The sequence below is a fragment of the Ruditapes philippinarum genome, unplaced genomic scaffold (genome assembly GCF_026571515.1).
Source record: "Ruditapes philippinarum isolate M1 unplaced genomic scaffold, ASM2657151v2 ctg6042_1_1_1_1, whole genome shotgun sequence".
In the NCBI taxonomy this organism is placed as follows: Eukaryota; Metazoa; Mollusca; class Bivalvia; order Venerida; family Veneridae; genus Ruditapes; species Ruditapes philippinarum.
In genome coordinates this window covers 22,370-44,436 of record NW_026858346.1, presented here as the reverse complement: position 1 = coordinate 44,436, position 22,067 = coordinate 22,370, and the positions used below count along the sequence as shown (strand labels likewise).

At 31.6% G+C, this 22,067-nt stretch overlaps 1 protein-coding gene across 3 annotated transcripts; it reads left to right on the top strand.

Annotated features, from left to right (window-relative positions):
- Positions 1 to 8,166: 8,166 nt before the first annotated feature.
- LOC132752918 (uncharacterized) lies at positions 8,167 to 21,177 on the top strand. 3 transcript variants are annotated; one of them, XM_060743326.1, is made up of 4 exons: positions 17,161 to 17,313; positions 18,109 to 18,331; positions 19,493 to 19,537; positions 20,619 to 21,177. In XM_060743326.1, exons 2-4 carry the CDS (start codon positions 18,122 to 18,124, stop codon positions 20,733 to 20,735), a joined length of 372 nt encoding a protein of 123 aa, XP_060599309.1. In that variant the 5' UTR covers positions 17,161 to 17,313; positions 18,109 to 18,121; the 3' UTR covers positions 20,736 to 21,177. The 3 variants fall into 3 exon arrangements, with proteins under 3 accessions (XP_060599308.1, XP_060599306.1, XP_060599309.1); XM_060743325.1 differs by lacking the exons at positions 17,161 to 17,313; positions 18,109 to 18,331 and adding an exon at positions 8,167 to 8,407; XM_060743323.1 differs by lacking the exons at positions 17,161 to 17,313; positions 18,109 to 18,331; positions 19,493 to 19,537; positions 20,619 to 21,177 and adding exons at positions 8,180 to 8,407; positions 9,627 to 9,671; positions 10,273 to 10,844.
- The last annotated feature ends 890 nt before the right edge of the window (positions 21,178 to 22,067 follow it).

The window sequence follows — 22,067 nt, the reverse complement described above, 5'->3', positions numbered from 1 at the left end:
GAAACCAAATTGCAACACCTTTTGTTTTGACATCCACCTTAAATTTTAAGTCTGCACCATAAATTGTGTTTGAGTTATAGTTTGCATAAAAAATGCAAATGATAACAAAAAATAAGTTAACATGAAACATGGTAGAGTTTTCACATAGTGGCTTATCCTGAATATCACCCGTCTAAATGTCAGATTTAAAAATATTGGTCAATAATGAAAAGTCTGATTTACCATAAATTATTATGTTAATAGTATTTATTATCATACTTGAAAAAATAACCTGAATTATATATGTTAGTAAGTGATAAGAGATATCCATATATAAATACGAATTTTGTCCTGCGTAAACCAATATACATTGCTTTTAGCCAAATAAAAATGAAACACATGTAAAGTTAGAAAATAACATTAAACAATAAACAGTTTTCTGAAGAATTCAAGTTAAGATGACTTGCCCGTATCAATAATATAGTTATAAAGAAAATACTTTAAGATTTGCCAAATACAAAAATCTAGCTAGGACACATATAGTTAGTTTTTTAGCCTGACGCCAAAAGACTATTAAGGCCAATGGCAGTAGTATGGTTCAAAATAGTTTGTTCGAAATATACATGTATAAGAGAGATAATAAATTGTTCTAGAACAAAACATTATTGCTAAATACTGAATCACTTTATCAACACTTTTTTTAAAGTATCCAAATAATACATTTCTATAATTTAATTGGTATTTGAAATACTTTTTAATAATATATACAATGTAGACCAATCCTGTTAGATAAAGTGTTATGTTAAGACAATTGTTGAATTGTTAACTGAGAGAAATTTAAAACAAAAATATTTATTCAAGTTTTATTTATTTTAGCTGTTATAGACTAATATGAGCGAACACACCTGAACATGTTTATGAATATGTTTTTACACCTACCAGTTTTTGGTTTAGTAAAATTCATTCCTGTTATATTTAAAATGTCGTCAGTATCAAAAGTTACTGTTACTATGGACTCAAACAGTTTAACAGTCCGTACATCTTTTCCGGTATTGTGATAGTTTACAATCTTCTTAAGATGAATGTGAATAACATGCTTTCATAATATATTTCAGATTGTAATATTTCGTCAAATCGTAATGTTTTATATGCCCCACAATGTGGGAGCATACAGTGTGCACTTGTCCGTCAATCCGTCAGTCCGTCAATCCGTCAGTCCGTCCGTCCGTACGTCCCGAAATCTTGTGAACCTAACTCCTCTTAAACCGGATGGCAGATTTTGCTTAAACTTACAGGGATGAACAACCTTAATGTGTAGATGGTAGTACAGGAAGGAATTTTCGCTGCGATCAAATTTAACAGAATTATGGCCCTTTGTTGATTTTTTCACTAGATACTATGTAGAAATTTTAATAACGCAACTCCTCTTAAACCGGATGGCAGATTTTGCTTAAACTTACAGGGATTAACAACAATAATGTGTAGATGGTAGTATAGGAAGGAATTTTTGCTGCAACCAAATTTAAGAGAATTATGGCCCTTTGTTGATTTTCTCACTATATACTATGTAGAAATTTTGTGAACGCAACTCCTCTTAAACCAGATGGCAGATTTTGCTTAAACTTCCAGGGATTATTAACCTTAATGTGTAGATGGTAGAAAAAGAAGGTTTTTGTTTACATTAATGTTAATAAACATTCCATTTAAAATAGTACAATTCGTTTCTTCAAAATAAACTCAAATGTACTTCGCATAACGTTAATTTATTGTTTCGGATGTTTGAAATAATATAGAGCTCAAATCGATTTTTTTTCTAAAATAAAAGAAAACTGTATGTCAGAGAATAAACTAGTTTCCTCATTGCTGCTGACAGCAATGCTAATCGGGTTTCTTCAGAATATCTGCAATGAGGGATAACTTTTATTTGATTCGAAACATATCAGGTGTAGACATCCTGGCGTTTTATGCAATAAAAATAAAAATCAGTAATGATTAGCTTAGCTAAAAGACAGAAAGTATTCATAGAAAGTCATTCTGCTTTTAAATATCATTTTTCTTTCATTTCTTAAACTTTCTAATTCCTGAATACATAATACAGCTTTTGTCTTGTTATAATCATAATTTAGGGCGATATAATTTTCAATATATGCTTTGCACAATGACAATAACCTTTTCACATTAAATAAATGCATGTATCATATCCCAAACGAAATATTCACCAAGCCGAGATTTACATTATCTTGTCAATGGTGAACATTCCGTTCTATCATCCTCAGCGAGATATGACATTTAGTCTATAATACTGATTTAATCATATTTTATTGCTTGAAACATGTACATGTAACATAAAGATTACATTAATACAAAACAGAATACAATAATTACGAGTAAGGAAACATGTATGTTAACAGTTTGAAGCAAATGGGTTGGGCCACAAGTTTTACCAACATTAATGAAGGCCCATCCCAGGCAAGTTTAAATAACAAAATGTTCATTATAAAGATACAAAGCCTGCAACATTTTCAATTTTGCCGTGTTGGGCTTTCTTCAGGGATCCTGTACTTATTTTGTTTACGTAATTAATGTGTTAGGCGAAGAAACAAGAAAATATATGTTTTGTGCGCATCATTAGGGCAATACATTTTGTATTTACAGTTTGCTTCTATATCTATATCTATAGTGATATAAAAGTATTTAGATGAAAATATTATGAGAAAAAAAACAACCAAAAAAAACTGAGATAAGGGTTTTTATATCATGAAATAGAAAAAAAAAAAACACACACATTCTAAAATCATCCAAACTTCTGTTCACCTTTCCTCTGAAAAATATAATAAAACAGGTTTCGCCTCCATATCCGTTACTGGACAAGCATTAAAAATAGAAACATGGAGTTATATTTAATTATCATTAAGATATATTAAGTTATAAAACGATTCGTATTCTTTATATATTTTTGAACATGCCCAAAAATAATGTCATTATCTTCAGGCGACGAGGTATCCAAACAGCAGTTTCTTTACACTTTAAGTATGATATGGGCGGTAAATAATGAATAATTGATGGCTCTGTTGATGAAATAACGGACATTTGAAAAAATAGTGTTCTGCATCCTCTATGGTATAACCACAGTCACATTTTTGATTATCACGTAAGTGGTTGTTAAATAAGTTGGAGTTTAGGTTGCTAGATTTATTACGTATTCTTGCATGATGGACCTGTCAAAATCTTTCACAGGAAATGAAGAATGGGGGAACTATTGGGGTTTAAGTTTTTCTTTTAGATTACGTTTAAAAGCTGATAATGAGTCTACAGTACGAGAATGAATGTCCAAATTGTTCCAAAGTTTGATAGATGAAGGTATTGTAGATTAAGCAAAGATTTCAAGCCGGCGTGCCACAGTAGCATAGTTAGAATTGTTTCTCAAATTGTATGTATTTGCTTCTAAAACGGTTTTTGGAAAAAGTTCAGGCAGATAACAGCGTAATTCTCCACGGCTATATTTATATACCATATTAATTACTGCATGTTTCTTCAGTCTGATAATGAAACCCACCCTATTTCTTTTAGTTAACGTTCTATTGATACAGATTTTGTTAAACCAGTTACAATTCATGCAGCGTCATACTGAATTTTGTCTAAAAGATCTTTTTCATAAACTGTGAAGCTATCCCAAACAATCGATGCATATTCAATAATTGGTCTAAGATAAGATATTATATATATATATATATATATATATATATATATATATATATATATATATATTTTGATTCAAAGTTTTCCGTTTAAGCTTAAACTTTAACATTCGCATAGATCCTAAAACTTTTGTGGCGGAAGATGCTATATTTTGTAATATGTTCATGCCACGAACCATCTTTGCTTAAATGTAATACCCAATGTGTTTATGGTTGTCAACAAACGTTAAGCGTGTATTATCAAAGAAAAGTGAAGGTACGTTCACGTTTTGTCTATTAAGAGAGAGAAATAATACTTCTGTTTTAGTCGGATTAAAATTAACAAGCCATTGTGTTGTCCATTTTGATAATATATTTAGGTCGTCATTTAATGTTGATTCGATATGATTTTTAGAACTAACTGATAACGAACTATCGTCGGCAAATAAACGTGTTACACTGCAACATCGTTCACGTAAATAAGAAAAAGTAGAGGTCCAAGTACTGAGCCCTGTGGCACGCCGGCATTAATAGTTCTTTCCTCAGAAAAAGTAGATCCAACAAATACTTTTGTTTTCGACTTATTAAGTAACTCGACATCCATTTAAGAATATTGTCTGTAATTCCATATTGTTTTAACTTGAAAATCAAACCCTTATGCCATACACGATCAAAGGCTTTACTAATATCACAAAAAAACGATGCAAGTCGATTTCTTGTCATCAAACGCTTTGCAAATTTGATTGTAAATGTCAATTAATTGATACACTGTAGAATGTTTAGGTAGGAAACCTGACTGATTTTTATAGATTAGATTATTTTCATGAAAATAGTTATAATAGATATACTTAAACATAATTCGTTCCATAACTTTACCTATACAACTTATAAGTGAAACTGGTCGATAATTTGACGGCATTGAGCTATCACCCTTTTTAAATAAGGGCATAACATTTGCAGTTTTCCAGCTATCTGGGTACATATTAAGATTGACAGACATGTTGAATAATATTATTAGGGGTTCACAAATAGTAAAACGAGTCGCGGAGCTATTTGTGTTTACTTTTTTTGTCCATGGGCCCTGATTTGAGCAATAAATCCTTTCGATTTACAGCTAAAAGTAAATAGGCATTCAAGAACTCCTTTCGATTTCTATATTGGTTTCTCCGTCGGTGATTTGCAGCATGTCATGTTAATGAATGAGAACCGGAAAGCAGTTCTGCGGTACATAAATAAGAAAGCTATAAATAGCTATAAATGTTCTGATTTGTGACACTTAGGTTATAAATTTGTTATTTCCTTTTTTTATAGTACATGAAATTATAATTTGTTACATTTTGAATTACATTTACACACAGCATATCAAGTATACTATTAGTGATTGAATTTGTCAATATAAAGAAGATTTCAGGCATAAGATTTTAACAATTTTGCTTTTGATAATTAATTTTAATTTATATTTATGAATATAAATGTTTAATAATAACATGTTGATATAGTGGTTGTTTTGAAATAATTAAACTTTAGTAGATAAGGTTACATTTCATAGGCGTCATTGGTACAGCAAACAACTTTGTGAAAAAAAAAGTATGACTGGTGACATATTCGGGGGGTCTGTACTCGACAGCGAAAGCTGCATTTTGTAGCCTGACGAGTTGATGGCCCCTCATTAAGGTGGTTCCTCTTTGTCAGCCATGTTTGTTTTTACAAAGTCTGTCCAAAGTGAAAGTAGGCCAAACTACATATAACAACAAAGCTCAAATTGTTATGTGATGACCCATTTGCAAGTACACTTCCAGTTCTATGTTTTAAAGACTATTTTCAACAAAAATAAAAATGATAACAATAAGAAATTACCTTGAATGGGCTACATTTCTGAAGACCAAAAACATTTTCTGTTGCAAAGTTTTATATGGCAAAATCCAGTTTAAAGCCTATTTTAGTACCAACAAATACTATTTTTTACAGAAAAAACAAAAAAAAACTTAAAAAAAAAAAAACAACATAAATCTCTGGAAAGTATACTGAAAGAAAAAAGTTTATTTTTCTTTTTTCTTTTTGAACTTTCGAAGGAAGACGTTTTTATATGTACATGATGTACTTATCGATGCTCTTTACACATCTATTGTGTTTGTTCGAAAACCGTGTATTTTATCAGCGAAGCGTAAGAAACTCGAAAATCACGTGCAACGTAAGCACGGCAATTTCGGTAGCGTGTAGAGTCGAGTCATGTACCTCATTGTTTTGAGCTGTTACCACAAACACTATAACCAGTTTAAAATTCGAAGAAATTCCAATGGGGAGTCGCCAGGGAATGACGTTAGAAGAACGTCAAAGAGCTGTAGGTATGCTCCACGCTGGTATGACGGCAAGAGCTGTCGCTCGGCATTTCAATCGCCATGAGTCTACAATTAGTCGCCTAAGAAACCGTCTGAGGCAAACAGGACGAGTCAACGACAGACCCAGATCAGTCAGACCTCGGAAAACAACGCCACGCGAAGACCGTCACATCACAACGCTTTCTCGACGTAACCCGTTTATGTCCAGTGGGAAGAGTTCATGTTTAAATGTTGAATTCTGCTTAAGTCGGTGCTAGGGACTATGGACGGTAGTTTGCACTTAACAGTACCGTCCATGAACAGTTTCAATCAGACCAAGCCTGCAACATTTTCAATTTTGCCGTTTTGGACTTTCTTTAGGGATTCTTATTTTCTCTAATTCATTTAAATATCAAAACATGTAACACAGATTGATTCTTAGTATCGGAAGGAGATGCGACTTGACACAGAGTTAATCATCAGTCATCATTAAATAACACAAAAAATAAATATCCGCATTTCTTACTGCATAGCAGCATTAGCGTGGGCTTATGTCCAATAAAAGTACATTTTAAGTTAATACACTGTTAAACGCACCTGACAACATTAACAATACCAGCAATTAGTCTGTCACAAGTTGTCCTCCAACGATTGTTAGCAAGCTAGGGGCGGAGATAAAAACATTCCTACGTCACTGGAAAACGTCCGTATTACATGTAAAAATTGTTATTTTCGACGAGAAACAACATTCCTTTCACAACATTATCCGGTTTCATAAGGTATAAAAGCAAGGTGCAGACTTTGTTGACCATATCTTACAGAAGTCATTCTTACGTAAACATTGGAACTGAAACAAAACAAAAAGGTATGTATAGTCTGATTTTATTGACATGTCAATTATGAATACATTATAGCACTCATTTACATATTCGATCCCACTTCGGGTTTTTCCGTTTTTTTTACGAGAATTAATATGGAGTGTATCACTTACGTTTGGAAAACTCTCACTTGATTAATGTAGGTTCTTGTAACATCCGCAATAGCGCAGTCGGGTTAAGTGATCACCTAATGCACGAGGGGTCCGAGGCTCGATCCCCTTTTTTGACATTCTTTTTAGACTTATTCTTTCTTTATTTTAAGTATATTTTAATGAAAATGGTCGAGCGCTTGCAATTTGTCTACACGGATATGAACAAACTAAGAAACAGTGAATTGTCACATTTTATATTGTATAATTACATTTATTTATTTTAATCGGAATGAATTTTCAGTATTAATTCTTTGTTATATACAAATGTATAGTATTTACAAAAAGGTGCAAAACATATTAAAAACGGAACAACCATAACTTAAAAAACATGTTGAAAATAGTTATGAATAACAAAAATACTGGACATACTCTGTCTCGATCCTACAACACGTTGAACATTCAGATAAAATATACCAGTGGTTTACCCTATTGCACTATAACGGTCAGTGTAACTAATTCAAAATAACAAGATGAATTTAATCACATCTTACTGCGCACATCTCACGGAATTTACCGAACATTTATCGAATATTAATATATTCTGTGCACTGACCGTATAATCAGTATGGAATTGACAGGTTAATAAAATCAAACAAAAAGTTTCATCTAAATTTTATTTGTATTGTTTACTCACGGATATGATTAAACGCGACAAACATATTCTTACTACAATCAACGGTGATGTACGAAAATAAAACTTTGTACGTGCATTGAATAAATGACAGGAATTTTGATATACTTTATGAAGGATGCTTTTTGTTCCGATACTTTAAAAATGTGCTTATTTTAAATGCTGCATTAGCGAAGATTACCTTACATTTTAATAAATGATACATCTACTTCTTATTCTTTTTGTTTTCCAAAAACGCTTTATCGATAATTTTTCATATGCTTATTTTCATGTTTTGTCAATGATACTTATTTTCACATGTATTTTTCATATATATGTTTTATTTACGATGTTTAATTACCTATGCATTCCTAATACTGCTTATTTTCCTACTTTTTATTGACGGTGCTTATTTACATACTTTGTTAGTGATACTTATTTTCCCTATGTTTTTTTTTAATTGTTTATTTTTTTTATTAAAATCTCTCTTTCTCCTAGGTTAAAGCGTGTTTGATAAATTTACCGATTTTTAATCAATATTGATTCGCAATTTCAATTCTATTTCAGACGTTCTTGCAAAATGTCATTCAAAATTACATGCGGTTTATTTGTCGTCTGCTGCATAGCTCAGACATTGTCAATGGTATTTCCCGGAGGTCCAGGAGGAATTCCAGGGGGATTTGGTGGCTGTGCAGAAACAATAACATCAGAACATATAGCGGCTGCTAACTTTGCCCTGTCAAGCAACAGCAACGGATATACACTGGATAGCATTTTATGCGTCAAAGAGCAGGTAATTTCAAACATCTCAACATTTCTTTGGGACGTTCGAAGCTTCCTTTAATTAAAGCAGTGTCTATTTGACAGTCCCTGTCCTGTTCAAAGTTACGGTATTAGAAGCCTAATATAAAAGAGTATTCATTTTAAGTAAGATAAAGAGTTTGCATAGGGTGACGGTTCAATCCCTACAGGGAGCCAACCTTTTTTCACTTTTTTAAAACTTTTTATATACCTTTTGGTCTGGGCTTATTACGATATGCCATTTCATTTGTAGGAAAGTTCTTTAGCAATTTGCTATGTACCTTTAAGTGTTAAATGTGTGAAAATAGGACAGTTTTACAACTTAAAGTATTTATATTTGCCAACTTTTTTAAATTTATTTTTATTTTTTTTTGTGCTTGAACATGTTCAGAATTGTACCTAGATAATTCTTTTTTGAAGATATAAAGACACCTCATTGATAGATGACAAAAATGATCGGTTTTTTGAACCCAACCTCTTTCTGTTTTATCAAATCTGACAATTAACCATTTCAGTTAACCATTTATTTCAGATTTCATTCTCTCTGTCAGATAAAGATGATATAAGTAAAACTGTTAATTAGCCGATTAAAACAGAATTATTTGTAGTTGTTGTTCCTTTTAACTGACACGAAAGTTTAACTTTAATCGTCCATATTTTTTAAATAAGATGGCAAAATTTTGTTATTTTTGTATCAATTCCAAGAATATGAAAAAGTTTAATAATAAAAATTCTGAAATGACTTTTACAGTGTCAACCTTAAATTAGATGTTTCCTTGCTTAGGATCTTGTTTTACGTTTACACATGAGTTTTGTTCAGAAAACAAACAACTATGTTGTTTTGCCAGTTGGTTTCTGAATCTAGTAAGGAAGTAAAGTAAATAGTAAAGTAAAGTTAAGTAAGATTAAAGTAAACTAGTAAAGAAAAGCTAAGCAAAACAACGCAACGCAAAGTAAGTGAGTGAGTGAGTAAGTGAGCGAGAGAGTGAGTGAGTGAGTGAGTGAGTGAGTGAGTGAGTGAGTGAGTGAGTGAGTGAGTGAGTGAGTGAGTAACGTCTTTTCCGATCTTCCATGTGGGCCTTAACAACAATGCACAACAACGTTTTAAAGTATCGGGCGTTGAATATAAAATTCGTATTCGATTCAAACCAAAAGTTTTTGTTTTATTGACATATTTTAGTAAAATTCAATGTTTTTATTTTTCACTTCAGATTTTGAATGGAATCAATTATGACATGAAACTCAGAGTAAATGCAGTAAGTATAATATTTCTTAAATTCCTTCAAAGTTTCAATTTATTTTGATGCCATTTTTTTCAAAACAAATAATACCTTTCTAAGACAGTACTATCGTTCCAAAAGGCGAAATCTGGGCTGCGTTTCATAAAAACACCTAAGTGTATCCAACTTAATGCTAATTTAAGACCGTTTCAATAAACATTTTTATCTTAAGTGAAAAACTTAAGATTTAAAATAGAATTAATTCTCCTGAAAGTTAAGAAATATTATGGCGGGTGCTATAATGTTAATCTGAATTGCTAATTCTGACACAGGAGTGATAATATAGAATATTTTCTTTGAAATGTAAAATTGTCTCATATATGGTCTAAAGACTAATTTCAGCGTGAAACGCAACCTGATGCTTGAGGTTTTAATTTTATGAAATAATATTTATTTAAATTTAGTTTAAAGAAAATTTGCTAGTATTTGACAAAAAAGACTGTAATTGTGACGCTTCTACAATTTAAAATATAAAATAAATTTAAAATAGCAAAATAAATAAATAGATAAATAATAAATAAATAAATGAATAAACAACAACAACAAAAAAACAACAACATGATTTCTATTTCTTCAGGGACCTACATGCAAGGAAACATGCGATATTGTTGTTTATCATGGTCCATTCAGCCAACAACCTATGCCGATGTCAGTGACCAGTAAAATCTGTACCAGTACCTGTGCTGGCCAGTAATAAATACAATCTCAACATAATTATAATCCCGGATTAATTAGAGATAGAACAGTTTACTCACATGTGTATGAATGATTTTTTTGTGTGATTGGAAAAAAAAATTAAACCTAGCTACTTTGAAACATGATGCTTCTTGTTTACTGTGTGATGTCATGATATAACAAATGAGTGTTTTCTACACAATAATAAAAGAGCGTTATTTTCACGTTGTGACGTCATCTTAGTCGACAAAGATGACAGTTTTTGCAACTCTAGTGATAACTTACACATGACTCTGATGTTTGTATTCTTAGTATCTCTTTATCCAATATTAAAAATGTATTTCTTGTTTTCGACGCTATTAATTTAACGTTGTTTACAAAACAGTATGTGTACGTGTTTGTAAGAACCTTAATTTAAACTTATATTCTACTAGATTCTATCTTTTTTGTTAATAAATTTCAAGTATAAGTTTATATATTAATTAACAAGCAAATTCGTTGAATTTATATATCCCCCGCCAAGTACAGGTTATTACTTACACAACAACTGAAGACATAAGGCTTTTTTATATATTTATCATGGCATAAACAGTAATATTCATTGTACATGATAAATATTCAGGGCAATAACAGAGTCATAACTCTGTTAAATAGTAATATCTGGACATGCCAATGAGATATAAATTGCCTTTTTGTATCGATGGTTGCCATAAAGTTTTGTTGAAATCAATACAGCAGTTGCAAAGAAATAGCGATATTGCTCTATATGCATACAGCATAACTAATCAAGAGCCATAACTCTGAGTTAAAGGGTCTGACCGGAACAAGCCAACGATATGCACATCTCTTGATATTGATGATTCCCATAAAGTTTTGTTGAATTCCAGCCAGTAGTTGCAGAGAAGTAGCGCGGAAACGATTATTGCCCTGTATGCATACTGCATAACTAATCAAAGGCCATAACTCTAAGTTAAAGGGTCTGACTGGAACAAGCCGACTTATCAATTTGATTATTTCACTGTTTTGAATTAAAGCCCCTTCTGTTTTTTTCAGTTAAATACCAGCGCGCGCCAACTTAATGACGTGACCTCGTAAATGACGTCACATTGTATAATTATTTGGCGCGCTTTTCATTTAGTTCATTTAGTATTAGGTTAAATTCATGTCTTTTTAAAACATTTCTTTGCATATAATAAAAAGAAAATTTGTTTAGTTTAGTGTAAAATCAAAATATATTTCAACTTGTGAACACCAAAAGTTCATATTTCAATCGTGGCTGCGCCACTCGTGAAATATACCTTTTGGTGCTCACTCGGTGAAAGATATTTCGATCTTACACTGAACTAATCAAATATCCTCTATTTAGTTCATGCTTTCCAATGTTTTACTATCATATATCAGATGATTATATTCTGATAAACCACTAGTGAAATTTATAAAATATATATTTTTCACTGTAGCCAGACTATATCTGAATGCTGATGAAAAGAATATCATAACTAAATGGAATAACAGGCAAAAATAAATGCCGTCATAGAATCTACGTAATTTTTTGCTTCTTAAGGAAAAGAAAGTCGATGTCACCATACATCATGTAAAAAATGTATTCTAACACTTCACGTGATTTTGTCACTATAGACAAAGAAGAAAAAAACCGGTGTTAAACTGCCAATATGCGGCTGTTATGTTTTTACCCTCGATTATATAGTTTACAAAGCATTTTAAAGCAACAATAAAAGCATATTTATTTATATTTTCAGTTCTTATAATGTTTTCTTTTCAAACAATATCGAAATAGTATCTCACATACACAAACGCCACATTTTAGATACATATCAGTAAATAAAAATTTTGACAAAACGGCGCCAACCCGTCAAGCAGCGTAATGACGTCATCCTAAGTATATTATTAGTTATAAAGATTATTGACAGCTTATATGGCCCTATATAAACGGCTGTTTGTAAATATAACCCGAGCCTCTAGGCGAGGGTTATATTGCAAACAGACGTTTATATACGGCCATATAACCAGTCAACAATCTTTATAACGAATTTATAATACAGCAAACATTATTTTTAGAGAAAAAGTAAGATTTCTTCATGAATCGACAACAGCCGTGTATATAAAACTATACAAACGTCATGATTATCCAATGAAAATATAAAACCCATTCATAAACGCTGACGTTATTTCATACATACAAGAGTGATAAATGTGGCACTGATATAAACACAATACAATCCATTCTAAGACGCAAGTTTTTATTGTTGAAAAAACAACGTTTTTTTTCCTCTTATTATTTCTTTTGTTTAATAATTCCTACATCTTTGCAAACAATCGAACAGCGTTATAGGAAAATCGGCCCCGGAAGTTATTTCGCTTGAAAAAAGGTATGCTTGCCGGGTTGTTATATATTTACTTGTCCGAACTGCATTATTATTATTGTTATTTTTTTTTTAAATAGACCCCTTGTCAACACTCAATCAATGGCAGTTTCAATTGGAACGTCTTCAGCTATTATTCATAATACCGGTAACTTCATTCGAAGACTAAGGGAAAAGGGCCTAAAATCTGCGATTAAGGCAGTTTTTAAATTATACTTGTGTCGCGCATGCGCGACTTGCTAAATTTGGTCGTTCTATTGATAACATTTAACTAAAAAGATGATATGGTCTTGCGCATATCTCAAATCAAATGCTGAAATTTTACTGTTTCATGTAGACATGAAAGTTGTTTACGGTACCATGTCTCAGTATTTCTTATTTGCCAAGGTGTCTGAAAAATCCAGCTAAAACCGACACAAGTTTTTCTACTGTAATTTCAAGAGTGAACGGAAATCAAATAAGTGTGCAAAACTGTGACTGGTAAAAAATGAAAACCTTAAAGAATGGACAAAACCGCAAAACCTTAAATGTTGCAGCATGTTCATGGAAAGAAGGGAAAGCTACCGTGCACAGCCTCTAGCATCGGCATAAGCAAATATGAAGATTGCGCAATTTTGAAATCTAAACAGACAAAAACACAAGAAACACCAAAGAATACCCGTTAATATTCCGTGTACTCGCTGGAAGGCCTCCTCAAAATTCGAACCAAGGGTGGTGACATTTAAGTAATTTTAAACGATCATTATTAGCCACAGGGCTATTTTATATGTTTTTTAAATTCTATTTCCTTGTTGATTTTAATGTCAGACAGTCTTTATATAGCGTTGTAGTTGTAAATAGCATTAATGTTCATAAATGAGTTATTACATTAAATTGCTATAATGCCAATGCCATGTAAAATGTTAAACTTAATACGTAACAAAAAGAGAATATAACTATAGAGATGATGAATGTTAAATGTGTTACATGTGATGTGAAAATCGTGAACTTTTATACGATAACAGCGTCTATGTGAAATTAATGATGAACAATTTTTTTTGTCCAATCACACTGGAGTCTAACTTTGGTTAATGTGTACCCACTAAATAAAATTTGCTTATTCAGTCGTTTTACCAGTCTAACTAATTTATATAATGCATGATATTAGGGAGCAGTTAGAAGTGTGGTTTGCACTCTGAAATGTGAAATATGTAGATTGATGCAAGTTAATCACTAACATTTAAAAAAGCCCTATTGATTTGCTCCTTTGAAAAACAGGTCACTATTTGTGGTAGTTTATTATTCCAGCTTGTGCCGTACTCAGATAATTATTTTACATTTTAGAGTGCAAAGCACACCTCTAACTCCTCTCTAATATATTGCATTATTGAAATTAGGTATACTGGTTAAGGCCTCAACAGACGGTAGGATTTTGAAGTACAACACCAATAAAAAATAAGATATTCTTGAAAATCGATGAGCAGAATTTTGCACACACGTCATTTATATGGATTTTTATTGAATGAAACAATTATCACGAAAAATTATATCCAGTTCCGCCAGGTCTAAAATCCTCAGTGGGGCCCCTTTACTGAATGGTGATACATGTATACATTATGATACAACAACAACAAAGTTATTGTCTCAATGTCACTTTAATTAAAGACCCAATTTTCCTCAGAAGTGCTATCATTTTTATTTAATTTACTCATTTGCCATATAGGTTTTGCTTCCTTTTATCTTTTTTGCAATACTACATATGTATGCATAATTATAGTGAATTAGTATTTTGTATGGAAGTCAAATATTGCTTTGTTTACATTTTGCTAGCAGCTACCTTTATGACTCATTACTGCATGTAAAGCGCTACTTGTCTTCAGATTGAACTATCTAATATGATCTAAATCCATTATTAAACATTTTGAACACATATTGACATTTCTAAAGAATAAATATATGGATTTCTGAGGCATAATGTGCCTTTGAATCCATAAAAGGGTAACGCAATGTTGATTCTATTTTGAATCTTATTACAGGGGACTGAAACAAAACATATTTGTGATAGGGCGATGTTTCATTACTCGTATTATCTATATTCGAGAAACTATAATAACGTTATAATGTTTGGTACACTATGTTAACTTAAAGAGGTCTTCAGCTTTTCTCAAGATTAAATATGTTTTTTTTTCATAAATCATTTCATAAAATTGTCAAAATAAAATTATTTAGGTGGAAAATGAATCTGAAGTCGATAAAATACATAAACAACAAGAACACCCCGCGATTCCTCCGCTCCATGTATATAAATAAGTAAAGTGCATGCTGCAGACAAAAGAAAAAACGAGGCTTCATTATATATCTTACATATAACTTATCATGATATCATATCCTTCTTGGTAGTTTTCGGTACAATCAGATTGCTATTTATTAATTTAAAAATATTAAACTTCCAGAAAAGGGTCAATTTTCAGTGCATGAAAGGAGATTATTGGCAGAAATCGAACCGATATTAATTACCAGAATTAAAGATTGTATCCTGGTGGTACTATCTATCGTGAATGTAAGCCTTATTTGGCCCAGCAAAAAAAATTTTAAATACAGAATAAATCTAGAACGAAATTAATATTTGTTAAGGGATAGAAAATAACATTTTTTACAAGAAACACGAGCCTCTGTAACGGACCTCAAAGGATTGGCAACCATCTTTGTTTATAAGTACTTGTACCGAGAATGACATTAAAGATCAAGTTTTAAAAATTCAATATTTATCTGTTACCACACAGTAAAAGGCTAAAAATTGGATGAAAATTTTCACACAAATTCAAAATGTTATGTTGGGTCCAAATTTTTAATAAAACTACCGGTAAATATGTGTAAAAAACATGTGTGTGACAAGAAATATTAAAACCTGTAATTTGCTATGAAATTTATGTGAAAAACACTTGCATACAACAGAGATGTCTCATGTTAGCATTAATTGTAATATTTGGTTATTCTTGGTACAAAGTACCTCCTGTTATAAAGTAACTTGAGGATATTAGTAATTAGGTTGCTTAGCCTGAATCCATTTTATTTTTCAACAGTTTTCATTCAATACATATAATTGAAGAAAGATCAAACTTGAACTTCCTTTAAATATCTATAAAAACACCTGTGATAAAGTATTTACAATATTTTGAAAGTTTTATACACAAATGATGTTAAGAATTTCTGGCAAAAAATAAACAAAAACAATTAAATTTATAATCCACTTTCATGTATTTTTTTTAAAGTACAGAATAACATGCAACACTAAATTATTATTATTATTAATGTTATTATTATTATTATTATTATTATTTTTATTATTATCATTGTTATTAATATTGATAAAGTATTTTGATAGGGGATATTTTATTTCAATGTAGAAAAAAGAAAAGAAAAATAGCATCTCAAAATGGTAAGACAAAGTAATTCCTGTGAAAACTGCAACATTTTTCAATTTTGCCGTTTTGGATCTTATTTTCTCTAATTTATCGCCACATCAGCGTTGTTTGTGCCGTGTGGAGGCTGTGGAATTTCGCATCGTACATTCAATCAGAGATGTTATATTTCCGATCCTTGAAGATCGTGCAACACGACATTATTGTTGTGTTTTAGGTATTTATTTATTTTCGGCTTTTTCGATTAGGGTGGTTCCATTATTCCTGAATCACGCTTAGGATATGTTGCCATATTTTGACGTCTTATCTGTGATATGAAGGCTTAATAACATCTGATCCCCTTTAAAAATTCCATTTTGTTTAGTTCCGCCCATTGTTTTTTTTGGTTGTTTTTTTCGACCGCACACGCTTTCTATTACTTGGGGACCATACGCCGCTTTTCATGGAATGGCACTACTGTGTCCCATTGGAGGTTCCATGATAACAGCCGTATGAACACATCTGAGGCTGTTTGTAAATTCAACATTTTTCCATTTCATGTTTAAATGTTGAATTCTGCTTAAGTCGTAAATAGAGACTGTGGGCGGTAGTTTGCGCTTAACAGTACCGTCTGCAACATTTTCAATTTTGCCGTTTTGGATTTTCTTTAGGGATTCTTATTTTCACTAATTCATTTTAATATTGAAACATGTAACAAAGATTGATTCGTAGTATCGGAAGGAGGTGCGACTTGACACAGAGTTAATCATCAGTCATCATAATTAAATAACACAAAAAATAAATATCCGCATTTCTTACTGCATAGCAGCATTAGCGTGGGTTTATGTCCAATAAAAGTACATTTTAAGTTAACACAGTGTTAAACGCAGCTATCAACATTATCAACACCAGCAATTAGCCTGTCACAAGTTGTCCTCCAACGATTGTTAGCAACAGTAACAAATCAAGCTTAACGTAGAGAGAGAGGCGGAGACATAAACATACCTACGTCACAGAAAAACGTCCGTATTTTATGCAAAAATTGTTAATTTCGACTAGAAACGACATTCCTTTCACAACAATATCCGGTTTCATAAGGTATAAAAGCAAGGTGCAGATTTAGTTGACCATATCTAACAGAAGTCGTTCTTACGCAAACATTGGAACTGAAACAAAAAGGTATGTAAGTTTCATGTAAATTTTATTTGTGTTGTTTACTCACGGATATGATTAAACCCGACAAACATATTCTTACTACAATAAACGGTGAACACGAAAATGAAACTTTGTACGTGCATTGAATAAATGACAGGAATTTTGATATACTTTATGAAGGATGCTTTTTGTTCCGATACTTTATAAATGTGCTTATTTTATATGCAGCATTAACAAAGATTGTTTTACTTTTTAATAAATGATACATCTACTTCTTATTCTTTTTGTTTTCCGAAAACGCTTTATCGATAATTTTTCATAAATTATGCTTATTTTCATGTTTTGTCAATGATACTTATTTTCACATGTATTTTTCATATATGTTTTATCAACGATGTTTAATTACCTATGCATTCCTAATACTGCTTATTTTCCTACTTTTAAATAACGATGCTTATTTACATACTTTGTTATGCCTAGGTCACAAATAAAACGGGCGCCGTCCGATTAAACGATTTTTATAAAATCGGCAGATTTTTTGTTGTCGTGGACGCCGGGCGATTTTAAATCTGATACCTTGCGTGGTCATGAATGAAACAGTCGTCGGGCGATTTTTGCCGAGTAGATTTTACAGAAAGAATTGAACGGATCAGGCGGTCGTAACCTGTAACCTAGGCTTTAGTGATACTTATTTTCCCTTTGTTTTTTTAATTGTTTTTTTTATTATTATTAAATTTTCTCTTTCTCTTAGGTTAAAGCGTATTTGATAAATTTACCGATTTTAATAAATATTGGTTCGCAATTTCAATTGTATTTCAGACGTTCTGACAAAATGTTAATCAAAACTACATGTGGTTTATTTGTCGTCTGCTGCATAGCTCAGACATTGTCAATGGTACTTCCCGGAGGTGGAGGAATGCTCGGGGAATATGGTGGCTGTGCAGAAACAATAACATCAGAACATATAGCGGCTGCTTACTTTGCCCTGTCAAGCAACGGCATTGGATATTCACTGGATAGCATTTTATGCGTCAAGGAGCAGGTAATTCAAACATCTCAACATTTCTTTGGGACGTTCGAAGCTTCCTTTAATTAAAGCAGTGTCTATTTGACATTCCCTGTCCTGTTCAAAGTTACGGTATTAGATGCTTAATATAAAAGAGTATTAATTCTAAGTGAGGATAAAGAGTTTGCATATGGTGACCGTTAAAGCCCTACAGGGAGCCAACTTTTTTACTTTTTAAACTTTTTTATATTCCTTCTGGTCTGGGCTGATTACGGTATGCCATTTCATTTGTGAAAAAAATTCTTTAGCAAATTGATATGTACCTTTTAGTTTTAAATGTGTGAAACTAGGGCAGTTTTACAGTTTTATTTAATTGTAGTTTTTGTGCTTGAAAATGTTCAGAATTGTACCTAGATAATCATTTTATTTAAGATATAAGGACACCCCGTTGATAGATGACAAATATTATCGGTTTTCTGAACCCAACCTCTTTCTGTTTTATCAAATCTGACATATAACCGTTTCAGTTAACCATTTATTTCAGATTTTTTTTCTCTCTGTCAGATAAAGATGAAATAAGTAAAACTGTTAATTAACTGATTAAAACAGAATTATTTGTAGTTGTTGTTACTTTTAACTGACACGAAAGTTTAACATTAATCGTCCATATTTTTTTAATAAGATGGCAAACTTTTGTTATGTTTGTATCAATTCCAAGAATATATCAAAGTTTAATAATAAAAATTCTGAGTGTCAACCTTATATTAGATGTTTCCTTGCTTAAGATCTTGTCTTACGTTTACACATGATTATTGTTCAGAAAACAAACAACTATGTTGGTTTTGATGTTGTTTTGCCAGTTGGTTTCTGAATCTAGAAAGGAAGTAAAGTAAATAGTAAAGTAAAGTTAAGTAAAGATTAAAGTAAACTAGAAAGAAAAGTTAAGCAAAACAACGCAACGCAAAGTAAGTGAGTGAGTAAGTGAGTGTGTAAGTGAGTGAGTGAGTTGGTGAGTGAGTGAGTGAGTGAGTGAAGTAAGTAAGTAACCGATCTTCCATGTGGGCCTTAACAACAATGCACAACAACGTTTTAAAGTATTGGGCGTTGGATATAAATTTCATGTTAGTTACAAACCAGAAGTTTTTGTTCTATTAAAATATTTAAGTAAAATTCAATGTTTTTATTTTTTCACTTCAGATTGTGGATGGAATCAATTATGACATGAAACTCAGAGTCAATGTAGTAAGTATAAATATTTCTTAAATTCCTTCCAAGTTTCAATTAATTTTGATACCATATTTTGCAAAACAAATAATACCTTTTAAAGACAGAACTATCGTTCCAAAGGGCAAAGTCATAGAAAGTCCTAAGTGTATCCATTTAAGACCGTTTCAATAAACATTTATATCTTAAGTGAAAAACTTAAGATTTAAAATTGAAATAATTCTCCTGAAAGTTAAGAAATATTATGGCGGGTGCTTTAAAGGGAGACACAGGTAAAATTTTCATTTCTTAGTTTTGAATTTTTCATTCATTATTCTGTAAATGCCCTCAAAATGAATATATTAGACAGTCACTGGAACAAAACTTGTCTCCATATAAAGAATAAAATGGTGGTTTCCTAACTTGACCCGCGTGGGTCAGGTTAGAGCGCTTTGATTTCGCAATATTTGTCAAAGTGGACGCTGGAAACATTAAAGAACATTTCAAATGAATGCCATAGACTTGTTTACAATATACAAAATATCTGTTATTGTAACTGAAAAGGTTTGTTTAGTTCACCTTAACTGTTTTTAAACTATTTGGTGATTCTATTGGCGTCTAAATTTTGTTCAACATGTATATATATATATTTACGTTTCAAACCGAAAATATATAGAATTCAAACAGAAATTCATGCTGAAACCTCAAGAAATGTCATTTTACCATGATTTGAGTACTTAAGATAATTTATTTATTTTTGTCATTATTTTGCCTGAATATCCCTTTAATGTTAATTTGAACTGCTAATCCTGACACAGGAGTCATAATATAGAATATTTTCTTTGAAATGTAAAATTGTCTCATATATGGTCTAAAGACAAATTTCAGCGTGAAACGCAACCCGGTGCTAGAGGTTTTAATTTTATGAAATAATATTTATTTAAATTTAGTTTAAAGAAAATTTGTTAGTATTTGACAAAAAGACTGTAATTCTAACGCTTCTACAATTTAAAATATAAAATAAATTTAAAATAGCAAAATAAATAAGTAGATAAATAATAAATAAATAAATGAATAAACAACAACAAAAACAACAACAACATGATTTCTGTTTCTGCAGGGACCTACATGCAAGGAAACATGCGATATTGTTGTTTATCATGGTCCATTCAGCCAACAACCGATGCCGATGTCAGTGACCAGTGAAACCTGTACCAGTACCTGTGCTGGCCAGTAATAAATAAAATCTCAACATAATTATAATGCCGGATTAACTAGAGATAGAAAAGTTTACTCACATGTGTATGAATGTTTTTTTTTGTGTGATTGGAGAAAATATTAAACCTAGCTAGATCTACTTTGAAACATGATACTTCTTGTTTACTGTGTGATGTCATGATATAACAAATGAGTGTTTCTACAAATTAATAAAAGAGCGTTATTTTCACGTTGTGACGTCATCTTAGTCGACAAAGATGACAGTTTCTTACACATGACTCTAATGTTTGTAATCTTAGAATCTCTTTATCCAATATTAAAAATGTATTTCTTGTTTTCGACGCTATTAATTTAACGTTGTTTACAAAACAGTATGTGTACGTGTTTGTAAGAACCTTGATTTAAACTGATATTCTACTAGATTCTTCCTTTTTTGTTAATAAATTTCAAGCATAATTTTATTAGTTTTGTATTTTATATTCACTTCATTATATATCTTAATTAACAAGCAAATTCGTTGAATTTATATCCCCCGCCAAGTACAGGTTATTACTTACACAACAACTGAAGACATAAGGCTTTTTTTTATATATTTATCATGGCATAAACAGTAATGTTCATTGTACATGATAAGTATTCAGGGCAATAACAGAATCTTAACTCTGTTAAATAGTAATATCTGGACATGCCAATGAGATATAAATTGCCTTTTTGTATCGATGGTTGCCTTAAAGTTTTGTTGAAATCAATACAGCAGTTGCAAAGAGAAATAGCTATATTGCTCTATATGCATACAGCATAACTAATCAAGAGCCTTAACTCTGAGTTAAAGGGTCTGACCGTAACAAGCCAACGATATGCACATCTTTTGATATTGATGATTCCCATAACGTTTTGTTGAATTCCAGCCAGTAGTTGCAGAGAAGTAGCGCGGAAACGATTATTGCCCTGTATGCATACTGCATAACTAAACAAAGGCCATGACTCTGAGTTAAAGGGTCTGACTGGAACAAGCCGACGATTTACGCATCTCCTCTTGGTATTGATGATTCCCATAATGTTTCGTTGAATTCTAGCCAGTATAGTTGCTTAAAACTAGCGCGGAAACAAAATTTGGACGGACGGATGGACAAACGGACGGACAACGCCAAAACAATATCCCGAACGCCAAAACAATATCGGCGGGGGATAGATAGTGCAAAACTGTGACTGGTAAAAAAAAGAAAACCTTAAAGAATGGACAAAACCGCAAAACCTAAAATGTTGCAGTATGTTCACGGAAAGAAGTGACTGTGGTAAATGAAAGCTTCCGTGCAAGTCCGCTAGCATCGGCATAAGTAGGTATGAAAAT

Bases quoted from the DNA above. Each gene is read 5' to 3' on its own strand.
- LOC132752918 (XM_060743325.1), top strand. From the start codon at position 8,195: ATGTCATTCAAAATTACATGCGGTTTATTTGTCGTCTGCTGCATAGCT. The intron at 8,408-19,492 runs GTAATTTCAAAC...TTTTCACTTCAG, and splicing joins TTTTATGCGTCAAAGAGCAG to ATTGTGGATGGAATCAATTA. The intron at 19,538-20,618 runs GTAAGTATAAAT...CTGTTTCTGCAG, and splicing joins TGAAACTCAGAGTCAATGTA to GGACCTACATGCAAGGAAAC.